Here is a 20,819-nt window from a genome sequence, read left to right on the forward strand (position 1 = left end):
CCATTAAAATAAACTGTGGACACACAGTGAGAACCATTAGCCAACTGCATGTCTGCTGTGCGTTGCATATTCCCCTTTAAACTTGACCTTACGTTCACCTTGTGACACCTGGGGGGGCATAATGAAAGTAAATTCCTTGTATAAACGGTAAAATGGATCTTGAGTTCAATGGGGCTTTCTCACAGGTAAGTGGTACGATTGGCAGCCTCATTTTATTTCCCCCATTTTATCCATTCATACATCAAGCGTCTGCGGTTCGCCTTTCATCTGCCATCCCGCTGCCTGTGTGCAAAATTAAAGTGTAAAACATTTACATGTTCATGACTAACCACTTGCCTATTGTTCTGATTGTAAAAGCTTTTTTCTCGAGGGTCTGGCATCGCACTCCCAACATTCAGACGGAACAGTAGCTAAGTGCTAAATGTAAGAGACCCAGAGGTTCTTTTCTCACACACTGAATTGGCATGGGCTGGTTTTCACATGTCCAGCTGTGCTCTTTTCTAAAGAAGCAGTTTAGACCAGCAGGCACTTCCAACGGCTAATGTAGCAGCTTCAACTAGGAAAACAAGAAGCAGAGGCATCCCAGCCGGAGCAAAAAGGCTGCTGTCAAAAAGGAGAATAGCGCTGGTCCTGGATAAATTATTTACTTATTTATCAAATGTCCACGCCACCCTTCCTCTGAAAATCACAGGGTGCTTTGCAATATAGAAAAACAACAACACAATAACACATACCATAATAGCAAGAACAACAACCCCCTGCTCACAATATAAAAGGCCGTGGATTGTTTAATTAGCTAGAGGCCTGGGAGGAGGGAAATGTTTTTGCCTGGGACCTAATGGTATGTATGATGGTCCTGAGCTGTTTAAGACTTTATGGGTCAAAAAAAGCACAGCACTTTGAATTGGGCCCAGAAACTAATTGGCAGCCAGTGCAGTCAGACCAGGATTGGCATTACAGAAAGGTAGCTGTGTTGGTCTGCCATAGTCAAAACAAAAAAAATTTTTTTCCTTCCAGTAGCACCTTAAAGACCAACTAAGTTAGTTCTTGGTATGAGCTTTCATGTGCATGCACACTTCTTCAGATACACTGAAACAGAAGTTGCCAGATCCCTCTATATAGTGAGAAGGTGGGGAGGGGTATTACTCAGAAGGGTGGTGGGAATGGGTGATTGGCAGATAGCTGTGATGAGCCTGTTGACGACTCTTAACGACTGCAATAGGTCTTACAGGAAAAAGCAAGGGGTGAGAAGGTGAAAAATGGCTTTGTCATGTATAATGAGATAAGATTATCTCAGGATTGGCATTGTAAACTCAAACCATCTTGCCCCTTTGAGCAATCTGGCCACTGAATTCAGCACCAGCTGAAGTTTCTGAACCATCTTCAAGATAGCCCTACAGAGAACGCATTGCAATAATCTAACCTAGAGGTTTCCAAAGCATAAACAACAGAAGTTAAGCTATCCCTGTCCAGATAGGGGTGCAGCTGGGCTGATGGAAGGCAATCCATGCTACTGAGGCCACCTGAGTCTCAAGCAACAGCAGGGGATCCAAAAGTATCCTCAAGCTGCATACCCACTCCTTCAGAAGGAGTGTAATCCCATCAAGAGCACGCAGCCTCCTATCCAACTGGTCTGGGGAACCGCCCACTACTGGTGCCTCAATCTTCTCTGGATTGAGCTTCAGTTTATTGGCTCTCATTCAGTCCATTACTAAGGAAAGACAATGGTCCACCACATCCACTTTCTCACCTGTAGATGTAAAGGATGTGTGTCATCAGCATACTGCTGACAACATACTCCACAACTCTGGATGACCCCACTCAGCTGTTCCCAGTAGATGTTAAACAGCATGGGGTATAAAACTGAGGAACCCCACACTGAATGCTCCACAGAGCCAAAGAGCACTTTTTAAGCACCACCCTCCAGAAACGGCTATCCAAGTAGGACCTGAACTACCACAAAATGGTGCCACCCACCCCTAACTCCGGAAGGATATTATGGTCAATGGCATTGAAAGCCACTGAGAAGTCAAGGAGAATTAACAAGGTCACATTCCCCCCAGTTTCTGTCCCAACATAGGTCAACATACAGGGTGACCAAAGCAGTTTCTGTGCGAAAATAGGGCCTAAACTCTGGTTGATATGAATCGAGAAAACCAGTTTCCTCTAAAAGCACCTGGATCTTATTTATGACCACCCACTCAAGAACCTTGCCCAGGAAGACGAGATTGGCAACTGGCTGGTTCTGAAAGAGCCTAATTATATATAGTTGTACATATGTACTGATATTGGGAGTACATAGACAAACAGCGTAACTTTCCTCCCTCCGCTTAATAATCCAACTTTAAGACAGCACTGACATTTTGATGACTGTTCGTATTAATACAAGAAAAATAATCTTTACAGTAGTACCTCGGAAGTCGAACAGAATCCATTCCGGAAGTCCGTTCGACTTCCAAAATGTTCAGAAACCAAGGCGCAGCTTCCGATTGGCTGCAGGAAGCTCCTGCAGCCAATCGGAAGCCCTGGAAGCCCCACTGGACGTTTGGGTTTCAAATAACGTTCGCAAACCGGAACACTCACTTCCAGGTTTGCGGGATTCAGGAGCCAAAACGTTCAGGTCGCAAAGTGTTCGTCAACAAAGGTACAACTGTGTTTCTAACATTGTTACAAATGCAATCCCCGAACATTGTTCAAATCCAGGGTGCGATGTTTTCTGTGTGATTTGTGTGTCACTCGGTGTAAAGGTACATGCAGCTGTTTCGTATAAATGAACTTTATGGAGTACCGATTTGCATTAGAGGCAGCTCTGGTTCCTAGCCAAGGCACTAAGTATGAGAAGGAAAATGATGAAGGGAAAGTGAAACAGGTAGACCAGCAACAGTCAGGAATAACAAATGGAAATAAGTGGTCTGAATCTGCAAAATCTTGGAACTTTGCATTACACGCCAATGCTGACAGAAGGTGGGAGTGATTTTTAAAATAGTGTAAGGAAACATGTAGGCGGGAGGAAGGAAGAGGGAAAATTGAAGGAAGGGAAGATCTTTATAAAGTGCATCTGGTTTCTACAAAATAGCATATTGGTGTCCCACCTAAAATACTTTTGCATTTTCCAGATCCTTTACTGTGCCAATATGAGCATTTGCTTTTTGTGAATACAGCAAATACAGCCTTGCAAATAGGCTGAAGTCATGTGGATGGTTTCTGGCTCCGACTTTGTCAGTTCCAAAGCTCTAGAATTGAGAAGTGAGTTAATAATCTAATGTCCTTTGAGCCAGGAAATTATCCGCTTAAATACCCCACAGTTGGACTTGCGCTGTCAGTTTTGTTCTGTTATATTTTTTTTAAGGAAGTCGTTCTGAAAGTGAAAGCAACAATGCGTTTTTACATGCTTGCTAGCATTGCTACATGGTTTTAAATGGAGAAATAAATCACTGCTGGGGAAATTTAGAAATTTACTCTTACAAAAGTAAACATTAGCTAGGGTTTAACGGAGAGGGAAGACACAGAATTCATGGTGGGAAAGAGCTGTTGATTGCTTGCCCTCTGCTGATGTAGAGACAGCTGTGTCCCTCATGACATTTTCCCTACATGGAGATGATAATATCAGTGTTGGGGGAAATGTGTGTACTGTAACTTGTTAGGAGAAACCCAATAAATATTTTTTTTCTGTGAGTTACACAGCACAGAAAGCTGATGAGAGCAGAGGCTTTCCAAAACCCTGAACTTGCAACAGACTGAATTTATCACAATTCACAAGTGGCAACATACATGTTTGTTTTCCACCGATACAGAGATAAACTAATAAGACGAGATCTGCTGACTTAAACCCAGTCCAACTTCTGGGGAAGCACATAATCAGACAACAGCCTTCTCCTAGTTTTTTTGTTTTGTCTTTTTTGCCCCCTAGAATTATCTCTGCAAGCAAAGCTTATACATCATACCCATTCTGTGCCGCAGGATCTGGTGGTCAAAAGAGCTTTTGCCAAAGGCTTCCCTGGTGCAGATGTTGTCCTGCATGTGTGGAAGCCAAGAAGTGGGGCAAGCTACAATGGATGGTGTCAGGGCAGAGCTAGTCAGCATGGCCTCTTTACTTTGTATCAATGCCTGAGTGGTATTTCTGAATGGGGCTGTGGTGTTTTTTAAATAATAATAATAATAATAATAATAATAATAATAATAATAATAATTTATTATTTTTACCCCACCCATCTGGCTGAGTTTCCCCAGCCACTCTGGGCGGCTTCCAATGAAGTGTTAAAAACAATACAGCATTTAATATTAAAAACTTCCCTAAACAGGGCTGCCTTCAGATGTCTTTTAAAGAGAAGATAGCTGCTTATTTCCTTCACATCTGAAGGGAGGGCATTCCACAGGGTGAGTGCCACTACCGAGAAGGCCCTGGTTCCCTGTAACCTCACTTCTCACAATGAGGGAACCACCAGAAGGCCCTCGGAGCTGGATCTCTGTGTCCGGGCTGAACGATGGGGGTGGAGATGCTCCTTCAGGTCTACTGGGCAGAGGCCGTTTAGGGCTTTAAAGGTCAGCACCAACACTTTGAATTGTCCTCGGAAACGTACTGGGAGCCAATGCATTTGCGTTGAGTTATTGCAATCAACCACCTTATTTACTACCTGTCCAACTAAACTATAGTTCAGGAGGCCAATGTGGTGCCCTCAAGATGTTGCTGGACTCTCTGGTGCAGTTAAAACGGGTAGAGAGAGGTGAGATAAAGCAGACAAGTAAGCAGAGGTTGGCTTCTGTTTAGATGGCTTTCCATCTGCCAGGATGAAAACCCAGGCAATTTGTCTTTGTCTTCACTGCTCTGTCTCCTCAAGTGGCGGTGACTGAACTAGATCTACACTGGGACTCACCGAAGCTTGAGAGAACCATCTAAACCACCAAATGAAAATCTAGCCTCAGGACACATTAGTTTTTTAACAGATATTATTTTTAATTGATTGTTTTTATTATTTAAGAAAGTATGAATGAGTCATTGCAAACATTAATCAAGTGGAGTAATAGCAGAGAACACATGTAAAAGTGCATATGCATTCTACACAATCATAGAATTACAGAGTTGGCAGGAACCCTGTGGATCATCTAGTCCAGGGCTTCCCAAACTTGGGTCTCCAGCTGTTTTTGGACTACAATTCCCATCATCCCTGACCCCTGGGGGCCCTGCTGAGCTGGGGAATGATGGGAGTTGTAGTCCAACAGCAGTTGGAGATCCAAGTTTGGAATAGCCTGATATGCAGCTGTCTCTTACAGGGATCGAACCTGCAACCTTAGTGGTATCTGTGCACCCCATCCTCCATTATAAAATATACTGCTCTGCTCCATTTAGCTCTGATCCACAACCCTCAGCTATCCTTAACTTTTGTATGGTGTCACTTGCTCTACCAAGCAGCTAGCGCTTTTCAGGAGAAACTTTGGGAGGTAACTTGAGCCAATTTTCCTCCCCAGTCACAGGCAAGATTGAACTAATTTCAAGTTTGCTGAGAGTTCAGTTTTAATTGGACACAGGTAAGCTAATTGTTGTGGGTCCCACAGCTCCGGCAACCGCTTCTTAGGATTCTAATCTTGCCACTTACACCAGATTCACTACCAGCAATAAATAATGTATACAAGGCAGGCAGCTTTCAGAAGGTACAATAGAGTGATCACAGCGTTTCCACAGGGATTAGAAGCAATTTGCGGAACAGAGACCTCCTTTGTGCATTTTAGTATTTGTATGCACTCTGTGTGTGCAACTCTTAAATTATAAATGTACAGAGGCTTTCGCCTCAAAGTGATGTTGAGTGAAAACTATCATTTCTCTCTTGCCGCATCCACTAACAGCTTTTCTTTCAAGGAAGAAGTGGGCTTAACAATTTAATATTTCCTTATAGGCAGACGGTAGAACGTGTGACATTACAGAACCAACTCCAGCAGCTTCTAGAAACACAGAGATCAGAGGGCAAGTCACTGCCAACATCCCCAAGGTAACTAGGCGTACGGGAATAGAATTCCAATGTACTTCGAACTGGACTCTTTTCACGGTTATTGCATGAGAAGGTCATGTTCCAGCTAAAGATCCAATCGTTCATTCTGTGAAAGAATAAAAAGCAAAATGTCACATGATGGGAATTCATACCTTTTTAATTTGGCAGGTGTGAATACTGGACTCTGCGAGTTTAAATGGAATTAACTTTCCTACATTTTTCAGTTTGATTTATTATGGAACTTTTAGATGACTCATAGACATCACAGGAAACATCTTGTGAACTTCCACAACCTCATCTTATGGTGGCTTACAGTAATCTTACACTCCCAGTAATTCATAAAAAGGCTTTTTTTTTTTTTGCTGGCAAAATAGGCAGGCTGCTGTTCATGTGCTGTAAAGGCGATTTGTCTTCACTGTCTTAATGTAAATGGACAGCACCAGAAGCATAGATAGAATTGTACATTTCAATGTTTTAACCGCAGTTACTTGACTTCAGCTGAATGAACATTGCTGCAGGCTCCCCATGTGTGAGTTGGGCCAGACCATTAGGAGCATTATTGGGCAAAGGCATAAATATAACTTACTGATAAAAAGCATGGAAGTAAATTTAGTTAATGAGCACCCCTTAAGCACCTCCATTTAGATGGAAGTTAGCCTGAAATAATAGGGTTAGAATGGGAGCATCAGAGTTCTGCCTTGAACAAAATTCCTTAAGTGTATATAAAATTGTGTCATCTACTTGTGCATTTAAAACTTCTGATGAAACCTGTGATCCTGTCACCATGCAGTCCATTCAGTTTTTTAAACCTTTTTTTTTTTTTGCCAGCTTATAAACAGTAAGCCATTTGATCTGCAAGGCCATGTTTCAGCAATACCAGTGGAATTGTTGTTGTTGTTGTTGTTTAGTCGTTTAGTCGTGTCCGACTCTTCGTGACCCCATGGACCAGAGCACACCAGGCACTCCTGTCTTCCACTGCCTCCCGCAGTTTGGTCAAACTCATGCTGGTAGCTTCCAGAACACTGTCCAACCATCTCGTCCTCTGTCGTCCCCTTCTCCTTGTGCCCTCCATCTTTCCCAACATCAGGGTCTTTTCCAGGGAGTCTTCTCTTCTCATGAGGTGGCCAAAGTATTGGAGCCTCAGCTTCACGAACTGTCCTTGCAGTGAGCACTCAGGGCTGATTTCCTTCAGAATAGATAGGATTGATCTTCTTGCAGTCCATGGGACTCTCAAGAGTCTCCTCCAGCACCATAATTCAAAAGCATCAATTCTTCCAGTGGAATTACTCCTGAGCAAACCACGCTAGATTGCTATTGCTCTTATTCAGGGGTCGGCAGCCTAAGGCCCATGGGCCACAAGCAGCCCATGGGGGCCATTTAACCAGCTCATGGACCCCCACCACCTGCTCGGTCGGCTCCCGTGCTCCGCACTAAACTGGCACAGAGCAGAGCGGGGACTGCCTTCCGCGACACTGGCCAGCTTCCCATTGGCTGCAGGAAGCTGTGCACACCTCCTCCGCGCTAGAAGGAGTGCCCGAAATAGCGTTTGCACGTGCGTGCGTTTGCATGCACACACTCCAGCCCACTGTGGCATCTGCGGAACCATGAATCAGTGGAAGCCACAAAAACTTTGCCAACCCCTGCTCTTATTCCTCTCGAATGCTCTTCCACTTCATCATTGTTTAGATAACGTTCTTAGATAACCATTTTGGTTAAACAGCTTTCATACTTCTTACCCTTTACCCTACAGCCACCAGTGACATCTTTGCACACTGTTGCAACTCTCTGAAGCAGATTTTATGGGAGGAAGGAAGGATATATGACATTGACCTCTTCTGTCCCTCCCACACTTGCTCCATTGGAGTGTTGCATGGCAGAAACTCTGCTTGTTGCAAGTCTGGATCCAACCCAAACAGTTTCTGTAAACTGACTACAGAATCCTACTTCCACAGTAATTCTTTTCTCTTCATCTCTCCTTCTTCCACTTCCCTCTCTCTGTTCCCCAAATCTCAAAATTTGCATTAAAAGCTCTTGTGGCAGGGACCTAAGAATTCTTTATCATTACCATGAAGTCAAAATTCCCATTGATTTTAATGAAGCAGAATTTCATATTTAAATTTTGGAACATGCCAAAACAGGACTTGGTGGTTTTTATGTAAAAGATCTGAGTACATTTTAGTATTCCAGTTTTCCCCAAGCTATTCTCAGAAATTCTGCTGAGCAATATCTAATGCAACTCTTTAATCAGAAATCTTTTCGGTAGAGATTAGCAAAGAAAGGAAATAATGGATCAAGCCTGAAGTTGATCTTAGCCTGGAAACAGATTTACATTCTTAACAATGGAGTCAATAGTGTGACTCCATAATACATTCCACGTGGGTAAAGGTCAAGAAAAAAGCAGAAGGGTGGTTTGGAAAACATATGCAATGGGAATGTCAGGGTTGCACTGTATGTATGTATAACTTTGGTTGTGGTTGCCTGTACTGAACGGTGTCTTTGTTTTTGTTTTCAATTTATCCCGATTGAAGTTCGCCATCGTCACCTACTTCTGGCAAGCTTCAATGGAAACCATCTGACGCAGATGACTCGATTCTGCCGAAAAGTAAATTGAACACCCATGATGGGATGCAGATTCTTGGCAGTGTGGGGACTCCACACCACAACCGTCCCAAGATGAAAGATGAAGACTCAGATAAAATACTGCGCCAGCTGCTGGGGAAAGAAATCTCTGAAAATGTCTGCATGCAAGAAAAGCTGTCCCTGGAATTTCAGGATGTTCATGCCTCCAAGAGTACAAAGAAGCTTCCCCCGGAAAGAAAGGAGTTGAAGTTAGCAAGACTGAAGCATCTCATGCAGCGATCTCTCAGTGAGTCTGATACAGATTCAAATAACTCAGAGGATCAGAAGAATACGCCCGTGAACAGAGTGGACAAGCCAAGGCCACAGCCCATAGTAGAAAACATTGAAAGCACCGAGAATTTGCACCTGATGATTAAGAGGCACACTTTATCATCTGGGCGCCGGTTCCCTTTTGGGATGAGAGCCTCAAAATCTTTGGATGGCAACAGCCCTTCTCCCACTTCGGAAAATAGTGATCCTGATAATGAGTCCCAGTACCAGACTGGGGCTATATCTCAGAGCCAGGCCATGGGAGATACCTGCCAGCCGAGCTCTGATGCCACCACGACTCACAAAGTGGCCACAAGTCCCAAGAGTGCCCTCAAATCTCCATCTTCCAAGCGCAGAACTGCCCAGAATTTAAAACTCAGAGTGACCTTTGAGGAGCCTGTGGCACAGGTGGAACAAACGGAGGCTGGTTTAAATGGGGAGAGGGACAAAGAGCGAAGTAAGGTCCTTCAGCGGCCTTCGTCCAACGCCGAATCTGGAGACCAGCAGAAAAGGCCCTTTGGAACCTTCCGCTCCATAATGGAGACACTGAGCGGGAACCAGAACAATAATAATAACTATCAGACTTCAAGCCTAATCAAGACCTCATCACCCTTTACCTCATTAGGAAGGAAAGCCACAGATAGCAAGGGAAATTCAGCAACTTCTGCAAAAGGAAAAAATAAGCCAGTGAGTGATGAATGGGGCAGAGGGAATGTTTTTGTATGTTAATGAATGAAGAAGTCTAGAATGGTTTTTCCCCCCTCAACTGCGTTGAACAAATGTTAACACATCACCACTGGAAGGGCTTTAGGCAGGGAAGAGGTAATGTGGGCATATCTGGAAAGAGATAGTAAACTTACTGAAGGTGTCTGATAGAGATTTTCAGGGATCAGGTGCTGTTTGTTCTGTGCAGCCAGTCTCTGCAAGCAAGACATGAGAGCCCTGAGGTGAAGTTGATCTCGTGTGGATTGTAGGGATAGTGTCAAAGCCCACGTGCTCTGCTATACACGTAAATAATGTTAGCTCAGAGTTCTCCTATGCCATTTTGTACTTAACTCTTTTGAGGAATATCTGAATTCAGAAAAAGAGCAGTTCCCATGCAAATACTTTCTAAAATACAAAAAAGTAGAAGACAAGGGGGATGTTGTTGTTGTTATTATTAAATTTTATATTCCATCCATCATCAAAATTCAGTTTACAACATAGAACACAGATGTCAATACATAACATGTTATCTATACAACATAAAAATCAAAACAGTGATATAAATATAACGGTTATAATAATAAAAAAAACATAATAGAATACAGTTTCCCATAAAAGACAGATTCACAAAGCAGCTACAGCATAAAAAAACAAGGGAGGAGAAAAATCAGCATCAATAAATGAATTGGAGACATCCAAACATAGGAACAGAGCCAAACAATGAGATAAGAATCTATGAGAACATAAGTGCTTCTTTCTAAAACCATACAAGGATCCAAGCAAGGTGTTAAGTTCAGACCTCCTTAGCAAAATGCTTCACCTGGCAGCTATTATTATGTGGTTAAACTATTCATGCAGACTGCCTTACCACAGGTCTGGGGTCATTTCCTCCATGCCATTACAAACCTTTCTCTTTCAGCGTCTGTGCTGGAAAGGAGAAAATTGTCCTTCGCGTGCCGTGAGTCACTCTGCACAAAAGCCTCGCATGGAGTGCTTTAAACTGGCCTCCCTCTGGCGGCTGTAAAGGAGCAAGACTCCAGAGCTCAGCACCTTTGCTCATGATAAGAGAGATGGCTGTAGAAATACTGGGCCTTGTGGAACTGGACAGTCGTGTTGGATTATTAGCTTCTCTTGATCTGAAGAAAGGCAATGGTAGCACACACCCAAGCAGATTTCTGTCTTGGGACTGGGGAAAAAATGAGCATAAGGCTGGGAACAGGTTGCAACAAAGGGTTCTTAAGTACTTCTGTGCAGGAACACAGTGGTGTCCAAAGGCCAGTTAGATAGTGGGAATAAAGCAGATTAAAACAGGGCCCTGGAAGCAGAGTTTTATACAATAAACAAGAGGTTTGTATTTCAATACATTATTCAAACAAGGGGTTAACATTTACAGAAAGGGAAATCCAAGTAAAGGCAGACAATTCAGTTTGCTTTTAGCTGCCCAGCACCAAAGATTTGAACCTAAAGATTATTTCTGCTGCTGTTGTTATTGTTATTAATTCACCGTCTTAATTAAAAAAGTGACCCAATGCAGCTTACGACGCAGGATAAACACTAAAACCAATTACAGCATACAACTAACAAAACCCTGAAAACACAGCTATACATATAAAAGGTTTTTACAGAACCTGCCCCACTAAAAGAGGGCAGAAGTATTTGAAGTCCTTAAAATTAAGGGCCAAAGGTGCAGGCAAAGAGCAAAGTTTTTGCCGGGCACCGAAAATGAGTTCCTATAATGTTTAACTGAACTGTGCCATTTAAAAGGCAAGCATCCTATTTCCTAGCCAAGCTCCCTTAATACAGTGGTACCATACGCTTCAGGTTACATACGCTTCAGGTTACAGACTCCGCTAACCCAGAAATAGTGCTTCAGGTTAGGAACTTTGCTTCAGGATGAGAACAGAAATCGTGCTCCAGCGGCACAGCGGCAGCAGGAGGCCCCATTAGCTAAAGTAGTGCTTCAGGTTAAGAACAGTTTCAGGTTAAGAACGGACCTCCGGAACAAATTAAGTACTTAACCCGAGGTACCACTGTAAAGACTTGTGTTGAAAGAACACCTGTAGTGTTCTACAACGAAGTGTAACAAAAGAAGGAGAAATATTTATGTTTGTCCATAGTACTTAGCAGAATTCCTATATGGAGACTGAACAACTGGGAAGAAATTCAAAAAGCATCACTCACAGCCAGTGATGAAGCGTGGAAACATGTTTTTAACATTTTACCCCCCAAAATAAAAAATGCTAAAATCAGTGATGGATGAAAATTACATTTCCCCCTCATATTGTTCCATATTGTTTTTCTGGCACTCCATGCCTGTCTTGTTCCTGCCTCCTTTTACCCGTCGCGTGGGTGGAGCATTACCACTTGCCAAAATTTGCATGCTTTCAGATGGCACGTTCGGTCAGAAATGCATAGTTTCATAACGCTTCACAGATGTGAGCTAGCGCCAAACCCTCCGTGCCATTTCCCTTTTACCTGAAGAGGCTTATGGGCACGATCGAAAGAGCTGCAGTCTTCCTTCTAGGGGAAAAGAATGCTTGCTATGAATGGCGGAAGCATTCTGTAGCTCCTAGAAGCCAATGAAAGCAGCCCTAGCACATGCCAAGCTCTGCGTAGGCATCTGAGATCCAGCGAGGAGCTAGATTGTGGCATGTGGGTTTCTCAAAGCTTCCGCTAATACACTGTGACTTTTAATCACTGCCTTTCTACTATGCATGTGAGAAGCTTGTTGCATGATCTTTCGACTGATTAATGCATTGCACTCCCCCCAGGCTCCCTACCCTGGCTGCATCAGTTTTTCCACTGGCATGCTGATTGAACGCCGCCTGTGTAACTATGCTTGGTATGTGCTGATGCAGAGTGAAAATGTTGGCTTTCCTATTACTGTGTTTTTTATTATTATTATCCCCTCATTGCATGTGCAGCTTATAATTGTTCGCAGCTTAAACTAATGAAACGATTGACGACAACTGTAAAAGAAAATGAAATTTTGATCTCCAAAAAAAAAGAAGTAAACAAGTCCCTGTTACAGTCCTTCGCTAATAACCATTGCTGAGCTCATTTAATGTCTTCGGCACAAAGTAATGCATAAAAATCGCTAGCGCTCATAAATCCAAAAATGCGTTTTAGTTCGGCTTGGCATTACAGATTTTCTTGAATGAAAGTCAAACACCAAATGAGAATGGAAATTAAATTTCCTCTTAGGAGCAGGCCAAGGCAAACTCCATTTACGGTCAGAAGAGACAGTGCGCTCCAGTCTCCATTATCCCATCTCTTTCTCACACTTGATTTAGTTTTCTAATTTAAATGTAGTGCCAGGTAAACCAAAACCAACGTATTTTTAACCCTTGCAGGAATAGAAACATGCCAGGTGATTTCCAGCTAAGTCATATTCAAGAGTAGACCCATTGATATTAATTGGTTTCAGTTACTTAAGACCATTGATTGTATTAGGTCTACTCTGAATAGGACTAACACTGGATATTATTATTATTATTATTATTATTATTATTATTATTAATTGAATTTATATACCGCCCTGGCTTCACAGAATTGGGATATCACCCAATGTTTCTAACACAGAAGTGCAGCTTTTGCTAAGCGCTTGTCAAATGGGGGGGGGATTAAGGTTTGGGTGTTCATATTTCATAATCAACTGGCAACTTTGTAATTAAGGGTGAATTCAAATATCTGCGTTAATGGGATTTTCCTTCCCAAAAAAAATATGGAAAATGAATATTGACCACAATAGTAATGATGCATCTCAAGTGCCTGCTGACCTATATCTTGTTAGTTTAAAGTTAACTGCCTTCACTTGTTTGGGATATTTTATTTCTCATGTAGAAATGCATATTGTGCTCTAGGGTCCAGTTCAGATCTGTGAGGAAACCATGCAACCTTCATGCTTCCACCTCCCATTCAAGTACAAAAGGAAGAAATTTAAAGTTTCCATTCCTAGTTTGGGGGGAAAAATCTGTGCTTTGGTGCTGTGTTTGAAGTCCACAGAAGATGGTTGGTTCAGACCACTGTTTGTTAACAGGCCCGAATATCCTGGCTTTTTAACAAACTGTGGTTTGGCCACACCACTATTCTCCACGATACAGTTGCACCAAATATCCTCTTCCCCACTTTCACAGGGCCTGCAGCTACCTGCACACATAACCATAAATCATAGTTTGATGTTGGTCTGAAATGGACCTCTGTCTCCAATCTCTTAAGTATCCAACATGGAAATATTTTAGGAGTGGAGGTTGGAGAATTCATGGCACTTTCAGGAACACACAACGTATATAATTTAATCGTTTCATTATCCAACTATGCTAGAACCGAATTCTGAGTTTGCATATGCTCACATAAATTAAGTCAGACATTTGTACGCTGATTAAGAACTAGGTATTTGTGAGGAAATGGTGGATTTGTCATGCTTGGCAATGCATGTTGCACACACCCACTAATTCATTGGTTTCCCCGATTCTTTTTTTTTAATAAAATATTTATTGAGATTTTACAAAAACATAGGTTTAGAAAATACAGAGAGAAACATAGTAAAAGAAAAAGATAAAAAAACAAAAACATACAAAAGTTCATAAAAAAGAAAAAATAGGAATAAAAATACAAGATACAAAAAAAACCCAGATAGATAAAAAAGACTTAAAAACAAATCCATTTTTTATAACTTTAAATTCGTTAGCTTGTTTCCTTGACCTCCTCACACCTCCCCTTTTTGTATTCCCATTTAAGTAATCAAGTCAGCAAATCCTTACCCTCTTTCGTTTATCTTAACTCTATATCTTAACATATTGTACCTCTATATTTTCATCCTTTATCAATTCATTTTTGCATATTCTCATAACTTTGTTGCTAATGCCACTTATTTTCAATCCAACATCATTTTTAACATTCATTAATTTTACAGTGTTTCTGAAGATAGTCTTTAAATGTCTTCCAGTCTTCTTCCACCAACTCTTCTCCCAGGTCACGGATTCTGCCAGTCATTTCCGCTAATTCCATATAGTCCATCACCTTCATCTGCCACTCTTCCAGGGGGGGGTATGGTTTCCCCGATTCTTGTCCATTGGAAACACATATATTTATTGGGACATTTTGGCACCGACTGTGGCAAAGCAGCAGGCCATGATAGGACAAGACTAGTAATGAGGTTAAGAATTAAGTCCTTTTAGGCAGCTGGTTTCAATGGAAATCCCTTTATCAATATATAGTGCAGTCTTGGTGGCTAAAATGCTTCTCAGATCCATACAACAGACGTCAGACCCCACTCTAGTATTAATCATTTGTTAAGTATGGATTCTGCATACATCATGGCTTTGGCTTTACAGCAGTTTCCCATGGGTAATTTAGTTTTGTCCTGGTAGCTGCCATATGTCCTGTAACCAGCGGACCACATCCAGCTACAGTTAAAGAGAATCACTTGCTAGAGCCATGTGGTAAATGTGTTAACTCTCTGTACACCAACCGAGGGGACAAAATGTATCACATGTAAACGGCCACAGGGTTGTTTTTTTAATCAGCCAGTGTTTCTTCTTGTATTTTTAATTTATTATTATATTTTGGCAACAGCCTTAAAATCTCAGCCACCTCCAAAAGCCCTGATTATTATTTGTTTCCTAATCAGCTACAGCTTGATGTTGGTAAAACAATTAACATTCCTTGGCGCCCTGTTAAAATTCACTAGATTTCTTTGTGCAAGCATACGATCTGTTTCATTTGCTCGGTACTTTTCTTCCCCTTTCTTTTAAAAAAATGTGGGCCCGTTTTTATCCCTGACAGTGCCAAGCAAATGTTTGCAATTACATTAGCCATGTATTGCCAGTGAAATATTTGCTTCCCATGGATTAAGTTATTGTGAAGCATGTAGTGCATTAAAGTGAGAACATATTTATCTTATCTGCAGGAATCACTCCAGTAACTCGTTCACATCGGTGGTAGTTATCTCTGTCCCCACGAAAGCTATTTTATTACTAGGATTGTATTCAGATGACAAGCGCCCAGAGATTTTTGTAAGCGCCATACCGTGGAAGACACATGGAGCTCAGATGTCTCTCCATGTTGCTCTCATACCCAAAGTATTTTGGGAAACTACAAAAGTCTAGACTTCTAGAAGTGAGTGGACAACAGAATGCATCTTGCAGTAGACATCTCCATTCAACAGAGCGCCATGGGAATCCTGCTTTTATTATCTGCAAATAAAATCAGTGCTTTAAGAGGTAGGGCAGAGAGGCTAGTTTGCGTGTAAAAACACACACACACAAACCTAGAATCTGGAGTAGGACACAGTGTCAAAAGACATCCCAACAGTGGAGCCAGAATCCAGCATCAGAGGCAACTGCCTTCCAAGTTTTCTATTTCCCATAGAATGCAATGGCAGCATTTAAGCATATATAGGAATCTTCCAATTTTATGGCAAAATTAAATGCAATGGAGGCCGGGGCTCCCACTGGTGATCCCAATATCCAGCAGGAAGCAGGTTTTGCATCCTTCTCAGCTTTGTCTCAGATTGCAGCCTGCTCAGTTTGCCCTTTTAAAGTTTAATGGTACCCAATGAGAGCCAAGCCTGCTAGGACAGTTCATCTGAAAATATCCTGGGTTTTCACAAAGGAAAAAGTAGGTGTTTGTCTGCCTTTTGACAGGGAACGTATTCAGTTCAAATAATAATAATCACGTCTCGCCTTAACTTAGCTCTGGGAACTTAAAACTTAGGAGAGAGTCATAGAGGAGATGTTATTTTCATCTGAAGTCAGTGGAAATACTTCTATTTGCTTGGACACAAAAAAGGTCTCAACGTAGCTATTACGATCACAAATATGCTTGCAAATGTTATTCCATAACTGCGGTATGTGAGTGAGTTCACTGGTATGGTTTAGAATTGCAGCAAGCAAAAGCTTTGGCAAGCAGCACACATCCAAGCAGTGATACCCTCTCCGTTTGGCTGGCTTAGGTCACCATGATGAATCAGCAACTGAAATACCACAATTTTTCTTAAATGTAGGATGGGCAATAACTGTGGTAACGGCAGTATTTTGTTGATGAAAGTCACTTTTCTGTGGGTGATTTCTTCCAATTGAGCAAACCAGCCAGTAAAAGGCTCTGAGCAATTCTAACCCTTCAACTGGTACTACATTTTGTACTACATTTTGGTTATAGTTTCCTTGGCTCCACTCAAAGCAGATCAACATATTCCAGAGATTTTTTTAAAAATGTTTTGTTTTGTTTTAGAAACCTCTTATGCAGCTTCCAATAGTTTTAGGCACTTTTAAGGCACTTTTTCTGACCTTTCGATCACATTGTAGAGTTCTCCGATCCTCTGCTGGGTCTCTAATAATATATTATTTTGTAGATAATAAATGCATACAAATGCAACAGTAAGCACCCAAAGTCATCTTGCTAAAGATTTCTCCTTGCACAGTCTCTTCTGTCCCTGCATCACCCCCGACCCCCAGCATTCAGTTCTGGGGGTTGCACTGAATCTTTGAAGCCAATTTAGGGAGCTCACAGGGAGAAGAGGGAGAGGGGAAGTTCCACGGTCCCAGTGGAAGTCCTTGCACTAACAGGGCAACTTCACTGGATGCCTCCCATATGGTCCTCAGGACAGCAACTCAAGGCACTGAGTTCTTCATTTAGCATGTCTGGGTTTTTTACATTTAAAGATAACAGCCTCAGGTGCAGCACAAAGATTGCATGAAGGATTGCTTAACCCTCTCTGGCCTATGGTCCTGGGGAAAACACATCCCTAAGCTATTGTTCATACTGCAAAAAAGTCAGCATTAACGCTGGTTTTCAAAGAAAAAACAGACACGTTAAATGCAGCCATGTATCTAATGTATCTTCTCTTCTAACATATCCTTGACCCCCTTTTCTGCAAAGTATAGGAGTCTGCACCAGTGCTAACCTAATACCCCCAAAAAGAAAGGTATAACCATCAGTGACACACTAGTGAAGTAATATGTGGTACTATGCACATCATCCTATGTATTTATTGGCTCGACTAGGAAATGTAAAGACTGCTGGGTATGTATAGTGGTCCTTGGGATCAGGCAGCCCATGACCCTGAGGCAGTGTTTCTCAACTTGTGGGTTCCCAAATGTTGTTGGACTACAACTCCCATCATTCCTAGCCAGCATGACCAGTGGTCAGGAATGATGGGAGTTGTAGTCCAACAACATCTGGGATCCACAGGTTGAGGCATTTTTTAGAGGAGGGGTGAAGCCCTGCTTTGTAACGCATGGTGGATTTGTTACATAATTTGAGCTCTGTAATGGTGGATTTTGCTTAATAGGAAATCCAGCCCCTTTTATGTGTTGCTGCCCGGCTGGTCCTGACTGTGTCCAATGCCCAGCTGGCCAGCAAAGGGAATTCCCCAAGACCTGGACCCTGATTGGGCCATTTGAACATGGCTACTGGCTGGGAGGTAACCCCCATGTGTGTGATGGCCAAGGCAAACTCCCTATTGTTCAGCGACCACATGGGTCCAGCTGGCTGGGAAGAAGCCAAAAAGGTGCAAAACTGATGCCCACCAGAGAAGCAGTGAGCATCCATTCTGAATATATGTCCCTTTTACTATTGTTATTTGGGAGAGAAAAGGAGAAGGGGACCATTGTCTGTACCCAAGACATACAGAAAGTCAGTGGTATTTCACAGATCCTGCACCCATAGCCATATGTAGCCTCCAACTCTCTGGCCGTCTTGGTGAATGTCTTGCTATTCAGGATATAGGTTGACTTTTGCCAACCTGATGTCCTCCATCCAGATGTCTAGGCAAAAACATCTGGATGGCACCAGGTAGGCAAAGGCTGATGGCTTTTTTTATAATCTCGCTTAATTACAAATGTCTCTAAACAGACAGTGATAGATGGGCTTTAAGAGCACAAATATACAAGACCTTGGTAGCTAGGAGCAAAGAGAATCATTAGAGCTCTTACTTAGGCTGACTGCTCCTATGGAAAATAATTTCCTGTTTACATTGACTTTGAAGAACAAAACAACTGCCATATGCAAGCACACACAGCCCTGCTTTCTATTTAATACACAGAGCAGTTAGCACAGCTACTATTAAAAATAAGAAATACACAAACTGCATCTGGCTTTCTTTTATCATACCGATATATTTACATTTAATAGGAGAATATGGGCAGTTTATTGGGGAGGGAAAGGTTTGCTGGAGATTGTGCGATATTGCTGCATTTTCAGTACATCAATACGTTCCTTTCTGCTGAAGCAAATAAGCACATGTTGGAAGTTGTCTGCTATGGTACAGAGTCAATCTGACAGGTCCCTGTCCAAATTTACGGTTGTTCTGTGGTTTTAGTTCCGGGGCGGTGGGGGGGAGATCATAAAAGAGCCAAAATGTTGCAATCCATTTTTGAAATTCCCAAACAAAGGAGTTCAGACAAGCCTAAAATATTTCATTTTCTTCACTTCACAAAAAAGAGATATGAACGCCATTCAAAAGTAGTTGTAGCTGGAGACATAGGATTAAATATGTGTTCATAATCTTCACCTTAGTGTTTTTAAACAGGTTCTGTAAAAGGTTCTTTCACAAATCAAAGGCTGATTTTGACTAATCCAGTCTTTATGTTCTGTACATTCTGATATGGGAACTGAATCCATATTTTTACAATTAGCATGTGCACAAGGAGACCAAAAAAAAAAAGTATGATAAATGACTATATATTATCAGCAGTTTGTTTTTATTATCTACACATGTGTGACAAAAAATTCTCATGCTCGGTTTTACTTCACCAGCGGAAGGTCTGTTTGCAATACAGTACAATCCTAGGCATATCTTCTCAGAAGTAAATGCCATTGAGTTCAGCGGAGGTTTACTCTCAGAAAAGTGGGTATAGGATTTCAACCTTGGTTGGTAATTTTGTATTTTACGATATGAAGAAAGGAGTCTTAGTTTGACTTCCAGGTTTGTTTTAACTTCTCACTTTTACATTTTGATCCCTAGCTGTTTTGATGGAAGTAAATTCTTCTTATAATAATCCACACACACACCCAAGCAGGGCATTTCCTAGATGGCAGAAGAGTACAAATTTCACACATGCGATTTCTTCTGTGTAACAGAGCATGCTTTTATATGTCTACTCAGAAGGAATTTCCATTGAGTTCAATGGGCTTTACTTACAATGCAAACAGGGAATATGACCTTTTTGCCAGACTTGGGATTGTTTGCTAGGCATGGGATTAAAATTTAGCACCAATAGCACATTATTGGTGTTGTCAGTCCATGAGATTGGAATTCCTTTTCAATCATCTTCAAACAGCTGTGGCAGTTTAAGCCCAACTCAATTCAGAAGGGACTGTGTTGGCACTGCTGTTGAATTAAGGCAGTCCTTTCATGGTGAAATAAATCAAATTACTGGGCATCTTTTGAATGACCAGGGGTGATTTTTTTTGTTTCTGTTTTTCCTTGCAGGCATAACAATATCAACAGGAAAATCCAGCGATCTTACAGCAAAGATTTTTCCGAAGAACCAGAGCTGCAAGAATTCTTCCTTTGACTCGCATCTCACGGGATTTCAGTCTTCCTCCAAACATGGCCCAAAATCTTCCCACTTGAAAACTTAACTATGAGACGTAACTTTCACCAGCAGAATAACAGACTCTTAGGATGCCTTAAATTTGTAGCAGCTAGACCATATAAAAAAATTAATATGTGTCTATGTCACTTGTTTGTAAGGTGTACTGTTTTAAGGCAAAGGTGAGCAAAAGCCATGATTTGGAAACATAGCAATGCAAAGAGCCTCTGGAATGATCTTCTGACATCCATCATTTTGTGGCCATTACTTGTTGCATGGATATAATGTAACATGTCTTGTATTTCCTTTTCTCAGAACCTAACTGTGTCTGTAAAAATAAGGACTCTGATTAGCCAAATCCTCACTGAGCGCAGGACAAGCGCTCTTCCCACCCCACCCCCGGCCACCCTCTTGTTGAACTATGTTTTGTCGCTATTTCTAATTTTTTGTATAAAAGAAAATAAACCAGTGTTAACCAAAACACAGTGTGAACATAACCAGATGTCACTTCTGCTTCGTTTATTTATGTGATCCATTGTGACCCATTCCATTTGTTAGCAAATCCGATTATGAAACTTTTAAAGTATCAGAACTTGAGTCATTATTCGCAAAAAAGCAGACTATATTTAGGGGATCTATCCCATATTAAACTATTTCTTTATAATTATGTGGGGTATTTTGATCCCAGCACTTGCCCTTAAGA

General features: G+C 41.7%; 1 protein-coding gene across 9 annotated transcripts in view; it reads left to right on the plus strand.

Moving 5' to 3' along the window:
* The window catches only part of SNCAIP (synuclein alpha interacting protein), a 118,547-nt gene extending 97,934 nt beyond the window's left edge, over positions 1-20,613 (plus strand). For 7 of the 9 annotated variants that reach the window (XM_053407754.1, XM_053407758.1, XM_053407755.1 and 4 more), the window contains 4 exons: positions 5,892-5,984; positions 8,513-9,560; positions 12,350-12,420; positions 20,014-20,613. In XM_053407754.1, the coding sequence (XP_053263729.1) occupies positions 5,892-5,984; positions 8,513-9,560; positions 12,350-12,420; positions 20,014-20,098 (1,297 nt within the window). In that variant the 3' untranslated portion in view covers positions 20,099-20,613. Of the gene's footprint in view, positions 1-5,891; positions 5,985-8,512; positions 10,010-12,349; positions 12,421-20,013 lie in introns of those variants that run through there. The other 2 variants (XM_053407762.1, XM_053407761.1) reach the window with 2 other exon arrangements.
* The last annotated feature ends 206 nt before the right edge of the window (positions 20,614-20,819 follow it).

The sequence above is a fragment of the Podarcis raffonei genome, chromosome 11 (genome assembly GCF_027172205.1).
Source record: "Podarcis raffonei isolate rPodRaf1 chromosome 11, rPodRaf1.pri, whole genome shotgun sequence".
Taxonomy (NCBI): Eukaryota; Metazoa; Chordata; class Lepidosauria; order Squamata; family Lacertidae; genus Podarcis; species Podarcis raffonei.